Raw genomic sequence first — 17,588 nt, forward strand, 5'->3', positions numbered from 1 at the left:
GGTGCTTCTCATATGTGCCCTGACTGGGAATCGAATTTGTGACCTCAGAGGGCAGGGATGACACACTATCTACTGAGTCACCCGGGCATGGCCAAGATTGAATGTTAAACATTTGTATACATGTTGTTTTACCACAGACTTTATTCTTTTTTTTATATATATATATATACAGAGACAGAGAGTCAGAGGAGGGATAGATAGGGACAGACAGGAACAGAGAGAGATGAGAGGCATCAATTATTACTGTTTTTTTGGCAACACCTTAGTTGTTCATTGATTGCTTTCTCATATGTGCCTTGACCATGGGGCTACAGCAGACTGAGTAACGCCTTGCTCGAGCCAGCGGCCATGGGTCCAAGCTGGTGAGCTTTGCTCAAACCAGATGAGCCCATGCTCAAGCTCGCAACCTCGGGGTCTTGAACCTGGGTCCTCCGCATTCCAGTCTGACGCTCTATCCACTGCACCACTGCCTGGTCAGGCCATAGACTTTATTCTTTATTTTCTGCTCAGCTTTCACTCTCAGCAGTCTCAGTCACCCTGGACCATTTACTTACTAGTCAGCTCAAGGGACCCTCCGCACCCTCACTTCTGAATCATTCATCCAGCAATTTATTTAATAGAAACCATTGTATTTATAGGAAGAAAATAACGTGATCTCTAGCCTCGTGTCTATTTTTAGTGAAAATGTGGCTTTCTATAGCAGGTGACTATACCACCGTAGAATCTCTTTGGATCAATGGTTCTTGATTTATGTGGGGATTTGCTCTCCTGCACTGAGTTAGTATAGCTTCTCCAGGAATCTCAGTCTGTTCATAAATACGGGCTTTTGCTTGGGTCACTTTGCCCATCAATGACCTTCAGTTAGGTGCATTATTCTTTCCAGACTCCCTCTGCTGTTGGTTTATTCTTTTCAAGTTGTCTGTTTCTCTGCTGTTGTCCAGTTGTTCATATCGAAAGTGGGGTATTGAAGTGTTCAACTATTACTTTTGAATTGCCTGTTCCCTTCCATTCTGTCTGCTTTTACTTTATTTTGAGGCTCTCTTGTTTATAATTGTTATATTCCCCTAATGGATTGACCCTTTTATAATTGTAAATTGTGCCCTGGCCGGTTGGCTCAGTGGTAGAGCGTCGGCCTGGTGTGCAGAGGTCCCGGGTTCGATTCCTGGCCAGGGCACACAGGAGAAGCGCCCATCTGCTTCTCCACCCCTCCCCCTCTCCTTCCTCTCTGTCTCTCTCTTCCCCTCCCACAGCGAGGCTCCATTGGAGCAAAGATGGCCCGGGCGCTGGGGATGGCTCCTTGGCCTCTGCCCCAGGCGCTAGAGTGGCTCTGTTCGCAACAGAGCAATGCCCTGGAGGGGCAGAGCATCGCCCCCTGGTGGGCAGAGCGTCGCCCCCTGGTGGGCGTGCCGGGTGGATCCCGGTCGGGTGCATGCGGGAGTCTGTCTGACTGTCTCTCCCCGTTTCCAGCTTCAGAAAAATACCAAAAAAAATAATAATAATAAAAAAATTAAAATATAATTGTAAATTGTCCCTGTTTGTCTCAACAGCATGAGTTTTTAAATGCATGCTTATTGTAAATTAAATTTAAGCAAAATTATGTGTTGTATTAAAAGCCTATAAAATGAAAAATGAACGCATGTTACCCCTCGCCCCTGTAGAAATCAGTATGAACAGTTTGTGGTGTCTTAGAGATTCTTTTTATAAACTTACATTTCTAAGAGAAAAATGTTCTTTAAGCAAAAGAATCACTGATATTCTGCAGCTTTAAAAGAATTAAAGCCACATTGGATCCCAGAGATTACTTAATCTAATATGCTTGTTTTTAAAACTGAGAACACTGAGGCCGCGGAGGGGCACTGACTTGCCCAGGCTTTCTGGGGAGTCGGCGACTAAGCTGCCCGAACCTCACTGCCATCGCCTGTGTTGGGAACAGGAGGCTCTTGTAATACTGGTACAGATACTTGGGCCATGAGTTAGCATAGTGAAGATTGTTTTATAAGTTGTGCTTTGAATCAATTTTGAAATTTTTATTTAAAATTTTTTTTCTTTTCTAGCTCCTTGTAGAAATTCTTATGAGGCCTACAGTCTCTATCCGGGGACAGAAATTGAAAAGTAAGTATACTTGTCAGCCACTTCCTCCTTTTCCAGCCTGCTGATGTGATGGTGGTTGCTAGGAGTTTCTCTTCTTTTCCTTTCTAACTCGAACTGGTGAGGACATGCCTTACAGTCAACTGCAAGGTACTCTCCAGTCCCAGCTTAGCAACTATAGTTACTCATTTTATACTAGGTAGAAACACAGTCTCGTGCCTTGAGAGAAAATGTGTGGAAAACTGGGCTAGAAGAATTACAGCTTTGTACTTTTCTAATAGCCTTTGGGTCCAGCTTTTATTTTTTTCTTTGGAAAGTCTTCTCATATATAGTTCATTGAGAGAGTAAGCAATAACCTGGCAAGGCCACCTTTCTTTAAATAATTTTTTTGTTATTATAAAGGTGACATCTGCTCTTTGTAAGAAATTCATCATTACCCGAGTGCATATAATAAAGAGTAAAGGGTTTGCCTGACCTGTGGTGGCGCAGTGGATAAAGCATCGACCTGGAAATGCTGAGGTCGCCGGTTCAAAACCCTGGGCTTGCCTGGTCAAGGCACATATGGGAGTTGATGCTTCCAGCTCCTCCCCCTTTCTCTCTCTCTGTCTCTCCTCTCTGTCCCTCCCTCTCCTCTCTAAAATGAATAAAAATTAAAAAAAAAAAATAAATAAATAAATAAAGCACCTCTTACCTAAGAGTGTGCCTTAAAAAAAAAAAAAGAGTAAAGGGTTTGGCAGTGCGCTATTTCCTAAGATGGCTGGTGGGTATGTGACTATTATTCCGGTACTCTTTCTAATAATGTATGCATCTTACAAATATTCTTTTTAGGTATTCAGTATCTAATTTAAAAAAAAATTAAGTGCATTATAGTTGGCATTAAAAGCCAGCAATCACTTAATTTTTGATGACTGCCCTTCTACAAATATCACATATGTGTTTTTTTAATTATTAAAATTTTTCTCCCTAACAACATGACATACTATGTAAGACCTTATCTGTAGGTACAATAGCAGTTAAGAGGATTCATATTCATTTTTAAATATTCCTATTTGGCTTTTCTTTCTAAGTTGGTTCTTCTGTTCTTAGTCTACTCATAACCCTCATAGCAAGTAGCATCTTGTAATTACTTGTTGATGTATTTACTTATTCTCTCTCCCTCTGGATTTATAAGTAAATCTGCTCTAGAATTGGTGCTGAATAAATATTTGATGAATGAGTGAATTTCAGTTTGCTTCAGAAATGAAAGATCTAGCTCTGGCTGGTTAGCTTAGTTGGAATATTGCCAGGGTTGCTGGTTTGATCCCTGGTCAGGGTACATACAAGAATCAACCAGTTAAAAAAAAAAATCGCCTGACCATGCGGTTGCGCAGTGGATAGAGCGTTGGACTGGGATGCAGAGGACCCAGGTTCAAGACCCCAAGGTCGCCAACTTGAGCGCGGGCTCATCTGGCTTGAGCAAAAAAAGAAAAAGCTCATCAGCTTAGACCCAAGGTCTCTGGCTCGAGCAAGGGGTTACTCGGTCTGCTGAAAGCCCCATGATCAAGGCACACATGAGAAAGCAATCAATGAACAATTAAGATGTCGCAACAAAAAAACTGATGATTGATGCTTCTCATCTCTCTCCGTTCCTGTCTGTCTGTCCCTATCTGTCCCTCTCTCTGACTCTCTCTGTCCCTGTAAAAAAAAAAAATCAATAAATGCGTAAATAAGTGGAAACGACAAGAACAAAAAAGAAAGGTCTAGAAATACTGAAATATACTGGTCTGGTATTCCAGCCTGCTTTGAAGTCATAAAGTAAATCAAAAAGCCCCAGGAGGTTGAAAGGTAGTGGTGGAGGGATACAGGACACCTGCATTATCTCAAGATTATGCCCTTTGGGATCTCAGAAGGAGTCCTAGCATTTTTAGAGGTTATAGTAGCATAAGAGTAAGTGGAAATGTTTTTTTGGAAATCAAACATGGTTCATACTCAGTTTTATCACCTCCTAGTATGGGGGGGTCATGAAAATGATTTTCCTTTTTGTGCTACTCTCCTGTTCCTGCTTACAGAGAAGTAGCTAGTTCTTTCTTAGATTTGATAGGTCAGGCATTAAAAGCCATTTCCCTAACGTAAATAACCCCACCCCCAAAAAAACATTCTAGAAATCTGTAGTAATAATGATATAATTATTTGCTGCTACTAGAACTTCCGATAGAAATTTCTAGCAAGAGGCATTGATATGCTTGTCCTTTGGATTCTAGGAATTCAGCTTTTGGGAAATGTCTCTTAAGGAACCAAGTCATCACAAGCAGAAAAAGGCTATACTCATACTAAATTTTTTTTTGTCTATTTAAAGAGCAAAAAGAAACTAAAACAAAAACCTTGGATATATTCTGAGCAAACTACAAAGGGAACATGGCTTATTTTAAATAATGATATTACCACAGATGAAAATATGAAGACTATGGAGTATAATAAGAAAATGGCTACTATATCGCCCTGGCCGGTTGGCTCAGCGGTAGAGCGTCGGCCTAGCGTGCGGAGGACCCTGGTTCGATTCCCGGCCAGGGCACACAGGAGAAGCGCCCATTTGCTTCTCCACCCCTCCGCCGCGCTTTCCTCTCTGTCTCTCTCTTCCCCTCCCGCAGCCAAGGCTCCATTGGAGCAAAGATGGCCCGGGCGCTGGGGATGGCTCTGTGGCCTCTGCCTCAGGCGCTAGAGTGGCTCTGGTCGCAACATGGCGACGCCCAGGATGGGCAGAGCATCACCCCCGGGTGGGCAGAGCGTCACCCCTGGTGGGCGTGCCAGGTGGATCCCGGTCGGGCGCATGCGGGAGTCTGTCTGACTGTCTCTCCCTGTTTCCAGCTTCAGAAAAATGAAAGAAAAAAAAAAAAAAAAGGGAAGAAAAAAAAGAAAAGAAAATGGCTACTATATCAGACCAAAAGCAGTGTACACATTGGTGTGTAGGTTCTGATGGGCACCATGAAAATCTTGTTAAATAAGGACTAGGAGGAGATGATGAGGAATTGTTTTTATTTTATTTATTTATTTTTTTACAGACAGAGTCAGAGAGAGGGATAGATAGGGACAGACAGACAGGAACGGAGAGAGATGAGAAACATCAATCATCAGTTTTTTGTTGCGACACCTTAGTTGTTCATTGATTGCTTTCTCATATGTGCCTTGACTGTGGGCCTTCAGCAGACCGAGTAACCCCTTGCTTGAGCCAGTGACCTTGGATCCAAGCTGGTGAGCTTTGCTCAAGCCAGATGAGCCTGCGCTCAAGCTGGCAACCTCATGGTCTCGAACCTGGGTCCTCCGCGTCCCAGTCCGACACTCTATCCACTGCACCACCGCCTGGTCAGGCTTGTTTTTATTTTTTAAAAATTTAATAGTTATACTGTCTTTTCAATGAGAAAAATAACCAATGACACCCCCCCCTCTGTTTTGCTTGCAGTAAGTGATGAGATGTCCAAGGACTGCCTGAGCATCCTGTATAATACCTGTGTCTGTGTAAGTACCCTTGCCTCTGGGCTGCGGTATTCCCTCCACATCTGCAGTGCTTGAGAAGGGAAGAGTCAAGTGAGGATGGCAGATGTGAGAGCTGTCTCAGACATTGCAGGAGTTGGGCTTACTTTATGTGTGTCTGAGAACCAGAATCAACAGGTAGACATGGTGGGGAGGCAGAATTTCATAGTACAGTTGATCCTTAAGCAACACGAGTTGGAACTGCACAGGTCCACCCATGTATGATGTGTGCAGTTGAAACCTACATTGTTTAAGTCGGCTGTCCTTTCGGTCCTCATGTGGGAATTTGTAGGTGCGCAGGGCTGACTACTGACGTGTGGATTTTCAATTGCACATAACCTCGGTATTGTTTAAGGGTCAACTGTAATTGTTAAGAGCCAGGGTTACTTCCTCAGGTCCTGAACTCCTTTAACCGTGGATGTAGCCAAGCAGAGACTGAACAATTACTTGTCAAGGGGTACAAGCATTGGAAGAGTGTCTGTGACCTTTAAGACCCCTTTTAACCTCATCATGCCTGTTCCTCCTTTTCCTTGTAAGAAGACCAAACAACCAGAAGCCCCCCTTATATATTGACACTGCTGCACCGACCACTGAGTGGGAAAGAATGGTGAATAAAGGAAGCACTTTAGTGCTAGAACTGGATTTTGGGTTCTGACTTTGGCTTAGTGTCTGTTAGTTGTCCTCCCAAAGTTTTCAGTTTCTGACAGCATAGGGTTGTGGTGAGGACTAAGTGAAGTGACAGAGGGAAAAGTACCTTGGAAAGCAGTGTACAAATGTTAGTTGTTATAAGACACAGGACCTGTCTTTAGGAACTTATGTGGCAAACAGTAAACAGTGAATTACAGCACGTGGGAGAATGAAACAAGTGCCATTGGAGACGTGAGGCCTGCTTGCTGGGAAACGTTCAGATGTCTCACAGGAATCTGTAAAACCTACCAAAATCATATATTTTAGAAGTAGGTAAGAATGAAAAGGATAAAATAAGGAAAGGGTATAACTTACATCTAGGAACTGGTCCGATAAAACAGCGTAGACCTTAAATCATCTGTGTTATGGATGGTGCACAAAGTTGGGCTTAAGCTTCTTAGCACCCAACACAAATAGGGAAATATGTTTCCATATTTACCAGCTCAGCATCTGCAACAGTGCTGTGCACTGGAGATACCCTGCAAGCCACTTCGGTGACTGCACGTTTCCTTGTAGCAACCTTTCTTTTAGAAAGGAAGCAAAACGGTAGGAATAAGTCAAATTAATTTTAAAAGTTTAAAATTGAAAATATAGATATCATATTTATAATCTTTTTATTTTGTACTGACCTTTTAAAATGTAGTGTTTTTTGCACTCAGCACATCTCAAGTTCAAGCACTGTAGCTAGTGGCACAGATAGTTATAGTCACAGCTATAAGGTGAAAATAAGCTAATTGTTCAGGAAATGTACAATTATTTTTGTAGCTAAGGCCACTAAGAAATTGTCCTTATTTTAAAAAAAGACTGTCTTAAGTAGTTGACTCCATCACTAATTGGCTTTTTGAGTTGCAAATACTAGTCCTTCAGGGACTGCCCAGAAAACAGTGTTTGAAGTTGCCTGGGTTGGAGTGGGGACTTGTGCAAATTGTGACAAACCTGGAGTGAGCATATACTCCCTGAAAGATATTTAAACTCAAAATTTTAAAAGTACTGCTAGTCAAATAAAACTTGGCCTACTGCCCTGGCCAGTTGGCTCAGTGGTAGAGTGTCAGCCTGGCGTGCAGGAGTCCCGGGTTCGATTCCTGGCCAGGGCACACGGAGGCGCCCATCTGCTTCTCCACCTCTCCTCTCTCCTTCCTCTCTGTCTCTTCCCCTCCCACAGCCAAGGCTCCATCGGAGCAAAGTTGGCCTGGGTGCTGAGGATGGCTCTATGGCCTCTGCCTCAGGCGCTAGAATGGCTCTGGTTGCGGCAGAGCGTTGCCCCCTGGTGGGCATGCCGGGTGGATCCCGGTCGGGCACATGCGGGAGTCTGTCTGACTGCCTCCCCGTTTCCAACTTCAGAAAAATACAAAAAAAAAAAACAACAAAAACTTGGCCTACTGTGTGTCAATTTATAGCTCCTGAGTTAGATACCAAGCAGAACTAGGTCATGAACCTGTGAGGATTATGGAAAAAACTCTCCCCAGAAAAATGGATTTGTACATATAGTTTTAGGGATTTAAGGCCTAAGCCAAGAATTGATAAAATGTGGATTTTGTTTCCAGTGTCTGGAAGGGATATCTTGCTCCTGATATACATATTTGTATTTATAACATAGTCTGCCTTTTCTCTCCTCCCTTGTGATAGACGGAAGGAGTTACAAAACGTTTGGCAGAAAAAAATGACTTCGTGATTTTTCTGTTTACACTGATGACGAGTAAGAAGACATTCTTACAAACAGCAACCCTCATTGAAGATATTTTGGGTGTTAAAAAGGTGAGCTATGTCTTCAACAGGTAGATAACGAGGTGGGGGAGGGTGTCTCAGATGATTGGATTCTGAAACCTGAATTAATGTACAGAATGCTTTTTCTTTTTTTAAGAGAGAGAGGAAGGGAGAGAGATGAGAAGCATCAACTCGTAGTTGTAGCACTTTAGTTGCTCATTGATTGCTTCTCATGTGCCTTAACTGGGGTGGGGGCCTCCAGCCGAGCCAGTGACCCCTTGCTCAAGACAGTGACCGTGGGATCATGTGATGATCCCACGCTCAAGTTGGTGACCCTGTGTTTAAGCTGGCGCCCGGGGTTTTGAACCTGGGACCTCCGGATCCCAGGTGAATGCTCTGTCCACTGCGCCACCACTGGTCAGGCTGTACAGAACTCTTTTAAAAGAAAAATTCTTCCGCACTCCTAATGTTAAATTATTTTTTTGTTACTTAAATATATTCAAGTAAAGGCTCAGTTATACTTTTTATACGAATGGGTCTTATATGACTTTTAAAACCTAAACACATACACAAATTGACATCAAACCAATTATAAAACTCAAAAGTTCAGATTGACTTCATGAATTTAATGTAATGGCTCATGTTTCTTTGCCAAAATCAAATTGCCCCTCATTCACTAATAATGTGAGGTCTTATAATGTGAGATTTTCATAGCGTGCCTTGCCTACAGCTACAAGCTGCGTGACTTCATTCACTTACCACTTTTCTATATTTGAACTGCAGTGAAGCCTTTGTCTTTCACTTAAGTTCTCCTCTGTTTTTTTCCCATTAATTCTCAACAGTTAATGTTACTTGACACCAACACCGGAGGTACAAATATGAGCACTGAAGTCTGGCCACTTGGTCATAAGATGGACATTCAAATGATCCAGAACGTGCTTTTTTTTAAATAAAAACAACTATGATTGAAGTGAAGACACTAAATTAAAATTTTATCCTGGGCAACTAGCAGACCCCAGAAAACACACCCGTAGACCTCTGTAAGAGAATCACTATATTAGCTTTTCGGTGTTATGCTTGCTAGGACCTGACACTTACTTCCCCAGTCTGTGTCCCATGCCTCCATGTTGGTTGCCGATTGACAGGTTTCTTTCTCTTACTACTGAGGAGGCCAGAGCAGCCTTGTGGAGTTGGTATTGCTGGGAAAAGGGCATCCACGTCCCTTGTGTTGTCCCCAGCTTTTGCTGCTGTCTTTCTGCTGTCCTCTTCCCTAGGTCCTGTTTGTTATCACCCAGGCAGAAGCTGTATAAGTGGCCCATTGTCTGTAGGAACACATTGGAAATGTGTGCAGGTCCCAGACAGACCCTTTGTGCCCTTGATGAAAAGGCTTTGTTATTTTTCCACTGACTGTGCTCCAGCCAGTGTGTGAGAGGGGTTTCCAGGGTGGAAACTCCAGCCTCCCTGGCACTGTAAGCAGAGGAGGCTAGAATTGCTGCTTCTTTGTTGCCAAAAGTCTTGATGAGTTCTGCTAGACATTCTGGGTACCCTGGTGCGGTTTGCAAGGGAGACAGACACAGAAAGAAGGAACCCAAGCCACAAAGTGGGAAAAGGATTTGTGACCCGTGCAACTGACAAAGGATTGGTAGTCAGAATTTATTAAGAATTCTTATACATTGGCAAGAAAAAGGCAGATAGTTCAGTAGAAAATGAGCAATGATTTGAACAAGCATTTCACAGAAGAGAAACATGGTCCATAAATATAAGAGAAGATGCTTAACCTTATTGATAACCAGGGAAATGCAAATCAAGACCATAGTGAGAGAGAGCAAATTTGATAAGAGTGTATATCATTGGCAACACTTCTAAAATGATGATACTTTTTCATATCAGCAGGATATCTTTGCCTTTTTTTTGTTTTCTACTTGAACAAGCGTCTACTCTGTGACCCAGCACCTAGGTATGCACTGTCCTGAGGGCCATGACATCAGTGACGTGGCCTGAGTCACCTGGGAGCTATGCCCAGGCATACTCGTGGGAAAGCTCATTCTCAGAACAGGGATTCTTAGAAATGAAAACACTAAATTGAAGCCAAGAGGTTGTGAAATCAGTTCCATGGATCTACCAGCTAAATAGAAAAGATCAAAGTATATCATGGAAGGGTATTGTTTGAAGAAGGTTTTGTTTCATATCTATTCACCTAAGTGAATGTATAAACTTATAGATTGTTATGGAAAACTTATTTTTTATTCTTGGGCACTGTCACCATGGTTTATAAGCCAATGCCCCCCACCCACCCTGAAAAACTGCACATGTGCATCAGAAACACAGAACAGGCCCTGACTGGTTGGCTCAGTGGTAGAGCATTGGCCCAGTGTGTGGATGTCCCGGGTTCGATTCCTGGTCAGAGCGCACAAGAGAAGCACTCATCTGCTTCTGTACCCCTCCACCTTCTTTCTCTTTCTCTCTCTCTATTTTTATATATCTCTCTCTCTTCCTCTCCTGTAGTCATGGCTCAAGTGGTTTGAGCAAGTTGGCCCCAGGTGCTGAGGATTGCTCCATGGCTTTGCTTCAGTTGCTAAAATGGCTCATTTGCCGAGCAACGGAGAGGAGGCCCCAGATGGGCAGAGCATCACTTTGTAGGGTGCTTGCTGGGTGGATCCTGGGCCTCTCGCTTAATTAAAAAAACAAACAAAAAACACAGAACAAAAAACTGAAACCAAGCCTATGCTCCATCAACAAGAGAATGGGTAGATGTACTCTATCCACACAGAAGAATACAAGCATACCTTGGAGATATTGTGGGTTCAGTTCCATACCACTGCAGTAAAACGAATATTGTGATAAAGTGAGTTGTAATCTTTTCACTGTTGGATGTCTCACTTTCTGTTTGTTCAAAACACATCGGTGAAGTGCAGTAAAGCAAAGCACAATGAAGCGAGGTATGCCTGTGTTAGAAAGTGATGGGAACAGATGAACTCTTGCTAAAGGCAACAGCACATCTGTATCACAGAAATTATTGCTAGAAGTTGGTTACAGAAGACTGTGTTTGGTATATCATTTGTATAAAGCTCAGAAATAAGCAAACTCAATCATATTTATATGATCAAACTGTTTTCAAAGGCAGAGCAGTGATAAAACAGGATAGTGGTGGTTCCCTCTGGCAGAGAGGCACGGAGCGGCTGTTCACTTTGTTAGGCTTCACACCATATGTTGTCTGTGTCAGATAAAACTAAAATACATTTGACCCTTGAACAATGCCGGTTTGAACTGTGTGGATCTATTTATATGCAAATATTAAATTCATTTTTAATTAAAAATTTTTTCTTAAAATCTGCAAATGTCACGTATTACATAAACTTTTCTCCTTTTGAAACATCCTTTTATCCCTCAGATAACACCTGCTACTCTTCCTCCCGCTGATTTACTTAACTTCTACTGGATTGGGCATTTCTCCGTCACAGAGAACACTATACCCAGATAACAAAAAGCATTTTTATAAAATTCAGTACTCATGATAAAATTCCTTAACTTGATATAGAATATCTGTTAAAACTTATAGCAAATAGTAGATTTAATGTTAAACTTTGGGACTGTTTCTATTAAAGTCGAGAAAAAGGCAAGAATGCCTATCACTTTCTCTAGGTAATTGGTTACTTGTGCATATGCAGAAGGAGATACCTTAGGAATGTTCATTGCAACACTGCTTAATAGTGAAAAATTGAAGTCCACCTAAACATAGTCTTTACTAAACCGTGGAGGAAATAATGAAAAATGAGTGAGCTAGAGCCACCTGCATCCGTGTAGTTAAATCTCAACATTGACTGAAAAGTAAGGTGGTATGTGCACTGTGTGCAGAACAGTACCATGCGGGTTTATGGAAATGTTCGTAAGTATAAAAACATGGGAATAACAAACAGTCTAAAATAATGATTACCTCTGGGGAGAGAGAAGGGAATGCAACTGGCTGGGAAAACATCGGGGCCTTCAGCTATATTTGAAATACGTTTTTTCTTAAAAAGAAAACATCATCTGGAGCAAGAATGGCAATTTATGATTGATAAAACTTGAGTGGTAGGTTTTTGTTGTTTTTTTTTGGGTTTTTTTGTGACAGAGACAGATAGGTACAGACAGACAGGAAGGGAGAGAGATGAGAAGCATCAATTCTTCGTTGCGGCACCTTAGTTGTTCATTGATTGCTTTCTTATATGTGCCTTGACCAGGGGCTACAGCAGACCAAGTAACCCCTTGCTCAAGCCAGCAACCTTGGGTCCAAGCTGGTGAGCCTTGCTCAAATCAGATGAGCCTGCGCTCAAGCCAGAGACCTCGGGGTTTCAGACCTGGGTCCTCCACATCCCGGTTCGATGCTCTATCCATTGCGTCACCGCCTAGTCAGGCTGTTTGGTTTTTTGTTTTTTTTCTTTAATGGGCAAAAGGAGCCATGAGCAAAGGTGGAATAAGCACAGTGGTGCTCAAAGGGTTTGTTCCTCGGACCAGTCCTACAAGGGGTATTTGTCCCATACGCAGAGGAGCAGATAGAGACTTGACGGAGGTTCTCTAACCTTTCTAAGGCTGCACTGCTGCGAATTGCAGAGCTGGGATGTGAACCTAAGTGGCCACGTTCTTAGGGGATGCCAGAGGCCTCGCATCCAGTCGCGAATGAACCAAGCACGGGCATCGTTTCATTTCTGTCTCCTGTAGGAGATGATTCGACTAGATGAAGTACCCAATCTGAGTTCCTTAGTATCCAATTTCGACCAGCAGCAGCTTGCTAATTTCTGCCGGATTCTGGCCGTCACCATTTCAGAGATGGACACAGGGAATGACGACAAACACACACTTCTTGCCAAAAATGCTCAGCAGAAGAAGAGCTTGAGCCTGGGGCCTTCTGCAGCTGAAATCAACCAAGGTGAGTCTCCAAACTCTCAGTTTTAAGATTGTAGTTCTAAGACACCTTCCTAAATTACCTGGCTTTTTCAGTATCTAAAGATTAATCCATGTGTGGGTTCCTAGAGTCTACTTAGAGTATCCCAAATTTAGGTGTTTGTTCATTTTTTTTTTTTTTTTTTTTTGTATTTTTCTGAAGCTGGAAACGGGGAGGCAGTCAGACAGACTCCTGCATGCACCCAACCGGGATCCACCCGGCATGCCCACCAGTGGGTGATGTTCTGCCCATTTGGGGCGTCGCTCTGTTGCGACCAGAGCCACTCTAGTGCCTGAGGCAGAGGCCAAGGAGCCATCCCCAGCGCCCGGGCCATCTTTGCTCCAATTGAGCTTCAGCTGCGGGAGGGGAAGAGAGAGACAGAGAGGAAGGAGAGTGGGAGGGGTGGAGAAGCAGATGGGCACCTCTCCTGTGTGCCCTGGCCAGGAATCAAACCCGGGACTTCCGCATGCCAGGCCGATACTACCACTGAGCCAACCAGCCAGGGCCTTGTTCATTATTTTGAGGGGCCAAGTCCATAGCCTTCCTCAGATCTTTTGAATGGATCTAGAACCTCAAAATAGTTAAGAGTCATTGTTTATCAAGGTTATAGATACCTGTACCTTTTGATCCACAAGCCTCTCTAGGCCTATAGTTTATACCTTATTCACGCGTGCACAGACGTGCACACAGACACACTCATATACACACAAGGTTTCTCATTGCAACTTTGTTTGTAATAAAATACTAGAAATAGGCCCTGGCCGGTTGGATCAGTGGTGGAGCGTCGGCCTGGCGTGCAGGAGTCCCGGGTTCGATTCCTGGCCAGGGCACACAGGAGAGGTGCCCATCTGCTTCTCCACCCCTCCCCCTCTCCTTCCTCTCTGTCTCTCTCTTCCCCTCCAGCAGCCAAAGCTCCATTGGAACAAAGTTGGCCCGGGCACTGAGGATGGCTCTATGGCCTCTGCCTCAGGTTCTAGAATGGCTCTGGTTGCAACAGAGCTATGCCCCAGATGGGCAGAGCATCACCCCCTAGTGGGCATGCCAGGTGGATCCCGGTCGGGCGCATGCGGGAGTCTGACTGCCTCTCGGTTTCCAACTTCAGAAAAATAAAAAAAAATAAAAAATACTAGAAATAACCTAAATGTTCATCAACAGGAGACTGCTTAATTTATAGAATATTTCTATAATGGAAAATTTAATAGCTTTGAAGAAAAAAGAATTAAGAAAATCTCTATGTACCGATAGAATAATATTACAAAGGAAAACGCAGAACTGTGTGTATAGTATGATACTTTGGTAGTAAGGCAGGGCAGGGGACTCATGCCAGATGGATTTGCTTGTTCATATACGGTATGTATACACTGAAAGCATACACAAAAAACCTGAAGTGGTTGCCCAGTGAAACTGTATAAATAAAACTTATAGAAAAAACAACAAAAACTAGCCAGGTAAAGTCTGTAGAAATTGTTCTGAGAGCATGCATACAGCTAGCAGAAAATACCTTCAGGAAAACCTACTAAAACTTAGAATATGGAGAGTCTGTGACAGTAGAAATTCCTGGGGTTCCACTCCGGGCAGGTGTGGCCAGAAAGACAGGGGCTCCCTCAGCTCCTGGAAACGATTTGGTATCTCAACGGGAAGGCTGGGCTGCCAGCTCTATAATACCTTCCAAGTTGAAGAGGCTAAATTCTTTTTTTGTGTGTGTACTTTTTTCAAAGTTAGAAGCAGGAAGCAGTCAGACTCCTGCATGTGCCTGACTGGGATCCATCCGGCATGCCCACCAGGGGGCGATGCTCTGCCCATCTGGGGCATTGCGGCTGGAGCCATTCTAGCACCTGAAGGGGAGGCTATGGAGCTATCATCAGTGCCCAGGCCAACTTTGCTCCAATGGAGCCTTGGCTGCAGGAGGAGAAGAGAGAGATAGGATTTGCTTGTTCATATACGGTATGTATACACTGAAAGCATACACAGAAAACCTGAAGTGGTCACCTGTTAGGAGTAGGTATAATATTTAAGTATGTTTGATTTTAGAACCATGTGGGTATATTAGTTATTTAAATTTTTTTAAATACTATTCTAACTCGTCTACCCTACCTATCTTTGGGAGTCCCTGTATAACGAGGCATGTGTCATTGTTCTTAGTTTCTGTGTTGTATTCCATTGTATGGATATATTAATCACTAAGCAGTTGATCATGTAGTCATTTCCACCTTTTTGTCATGTAGAAACCGCACCAATGAACATCTGTGTATAGCTATCTTTGTATATATCACTGCTTATTTCCTTACGGTAAATTTTCAGAAATGGACTACCTGGCTCAAAGGCACACAGATTTAAGGCATAAGTTATTCTGATTTATATTCCCACCAGCAGATATAAGACAGCCTTTTTCCCTGCACCTGCGAACATCGATGTGTTTCATAACCTTATCAGCAGTTTGCCTTCGCTTGGCCTTGCATTTTGCAGGGCTGCTCTCCTGCTGGCTGCTGTCTGGTCGACAGGGCAGCGTGGCTCCATTCCCGCCATGCCGGTGAGGGGCAGGTTGGTTGCTTTCGAGCTGGTTTCTGTTTTGAAGATTCCCCCTTTTGCTCTCTCCTCCACAGCGGCCCTTCTCAGCATCCCTGGCTTTGTGGAGCGGCTTTGCAAGCTGGCAACTCGAAAGGTGTCCGAGTCAACGGGCACAGCCAGCTTCCTTCAGGAGCTGGAGGAGTGGTACACGTGGCTGGACAACGCCCTGGTGCTCGATGCGCTGATGCGCGTGGCTGATGAGGAATCGGAGCACAGTCAAGGTACTTGCGCTCAGTCCCCTGGGGGGTGCTTTCCCAAGGACTCCACGAGTCAGTCTTGCCCTCCTTTCCAAGGAAGATAAACTGAAATTTGCTCAAAGTGGAACTTTTCCTCAGGGAATCCTAGATCATGATTAAGATTCCTTTGATAGCTAGTGACAGAGACCTCTCTGAATTTCCTCTAAGGGGGCCTGACTGGAGAGGGTAGGGCTTTGTCACACAATTGAAGAGACCGTCTGCAGCCAGTAGCCAGAGCATTCTTCTGAACCCTGGGGTTTCTTGCTGTCTTTTCTCTCTTGAGTCTTCTCTCTCCGCTTTTCTGATGGGTAGGCCGCCTAGTAAATGCGTAAGATCCTAGTTCAGGTTCGGGTACCTGTGAAGAACTCGGGCCCATCTTGGGTCAGTTGCCCAGCCCTGAAGCATTTGACTCTGGCCAGCAGGAGGGCATCAGATTGGGCAAACCCAGAAATTCTCACTGTAATTGTGCAGATAAGATTGAAGGAAGAAATTCTGGGAAGGCAGAGTGCAGAGCTCTGTGGGCCTGCTTGCCCAGTGAAACTGTATAAATAAAACTTATAGAAAAAACAACAAAAACTAGCCAGGTAAAGTCTGTAGAAATTGTTCTGAGAGCATGCATACAGCTAGCAGAAAATACCTTCAGGAAAACCTACTAAAACTTAGAATATGGAGAGTCTGTGACAGTAGAAATTCCTGGGGTTCCACTCCGGGCAGGTGTGGCCAGAAAGACGGGGGCTCCCTCAGCTCCTGGAAACGATTTGGTATCTCAACGGGAAGGCTGGGCTGCCAGCTCTATAATACCTTCCAAGTTGAAGAGGCTAAATTCTTTTTTTGTGTGTGTACTTTTTTCAAAGTTAGAAGCAGGAAGCAGTCAGACTCCTGCATGTGCCTGACTGGGATCCATCCGGCATGCCCACCAGGGGGCGATGCTCTGCCCATCTGGGGCATTGCGGCTGGAGCCATTCTAGCACCTGAAGGGGAGGCTATGGAGCTATCATCAGTGCCCAGGCCAACTTTGCTCCAATGGAGCCTTGGCTGCAGGAGGAGAAGAGAGAGATAGAGAGGAAGGAGAGGGGGAAGGGTGGAGAAGCATATGGGCGCTTCTCCTGTGTGCTCTTACCAGGAATCGAACCCTGGACTTCCACACGCCGGGCTGACGCTCTACTGTTGAGCCAACCGGCCAGGGTCAAGGCTAAACTCTTGATTGAGTATGGCCAGTGTTGGGCTCCTTTCCTCCTCCCAGCTTTTTTGAGATCGACATAGAACATTGTGTGAAGTGTACAATGTGTTGATTTGATATATTCATATTTTGCAAAATGGTTACCACCACAGCCTTAGTTAATACCTTCATCTCATCATATCATTACCATTTTTTTTTGTGCTAAGAACATTTAAGGTTTACACTCTTAACAACATTTACTAAGTATATGATAGAGTATTGTTAGCTGTGATCATCATGCTTAATCATTGAATCCCTAGAATCTGTTCATCTTGTCACTGGAAGATTAGACCCTTTGACCAGTATCACCCCATTTCCCCAGCTCTGGTGACCACTGCTCGACTCTGTTTCTCTAAGTTTGGGTTTCTTAACTTCTACATATGAATATCATATATGGTCAGTATATGTCTTTCTCTGCCTGGGTTATGTCACTTAGCATACTGCGAGGGGCTCCTCTCCTCTGCCCACCTCCCTACTGCACTCACAGTATGGAAGCTGTGTGCTCCAGGCCCAGCCGGCCAAGAAATTCTGCGGGTCTGTCTTCCTTTGCTCGGCTCAGCAAGACAGGGTCCACACAGGGGAGGGGACTTGTAGCTACTGGCTCCACTGGGAGCAGTAACACCAAGACTGTGCAAGGCAAGGGGGCGGTTAATAGGTA

The 17,588-nt window shown here is 44.0% G+C and overlaps 1 protein-coding gene across 2 annotated transcripts in view; it reads left to right on the forward strand.

Annotated features, from left to right (window-relative positions):
- Nucleotides 1–17,588, forward strand: part of TRPC4AP (transient receptor potential cation channel subfamily C member 4 associated protein) — a 57,584-nt gene that overhangs the window by 20,449 nt on the left and 19,547 nt on the right. For both annotated transcript variants that reach the window (XM_066384011.1, XM_066384010.1), the window contains exons 4-8: nucleotides 2,055–2,112; nucleotides 5,525–5,580; nucleotides 7,909–8,037; nucleotides 12,685–12,892; nucleotides 15,511–15,696. In XM_066384011.1, the coding sequence (XP_066240108.1) occupies nucleotides 2,055–2,112; nucleotides 5,525–5,580; nucleotides 7,909–8,037; nucleotides 12,685–12,892; nucleotides 15,511–15,696 (637 nt within the window). The remainder of the gene's footprint in view (nucleotides 1–2,054; nucleotides 2,113–5,524; nucleotides 5,581–7,908; nucleotides 8,038–12,684; nucleotides 12,893–15,510; nucleotides 15,697–17,588) is intronic.

Source organism: Saccopteryx leptura, chromosome 5, assembly GCF_036850995.1.
Source record: "Saccopteryx leptura isolate mSacLep1 chromosome 5, mSacLep1_pri_phased_curated, whole genome shotgun sequence".
Taxonomy (NCBI): Eukaryota; Metazoa; Chordata; class Mammalia; order Chiroptera; family Emballonuridae; genus Saccopteryx; species Saccopteryx leptura.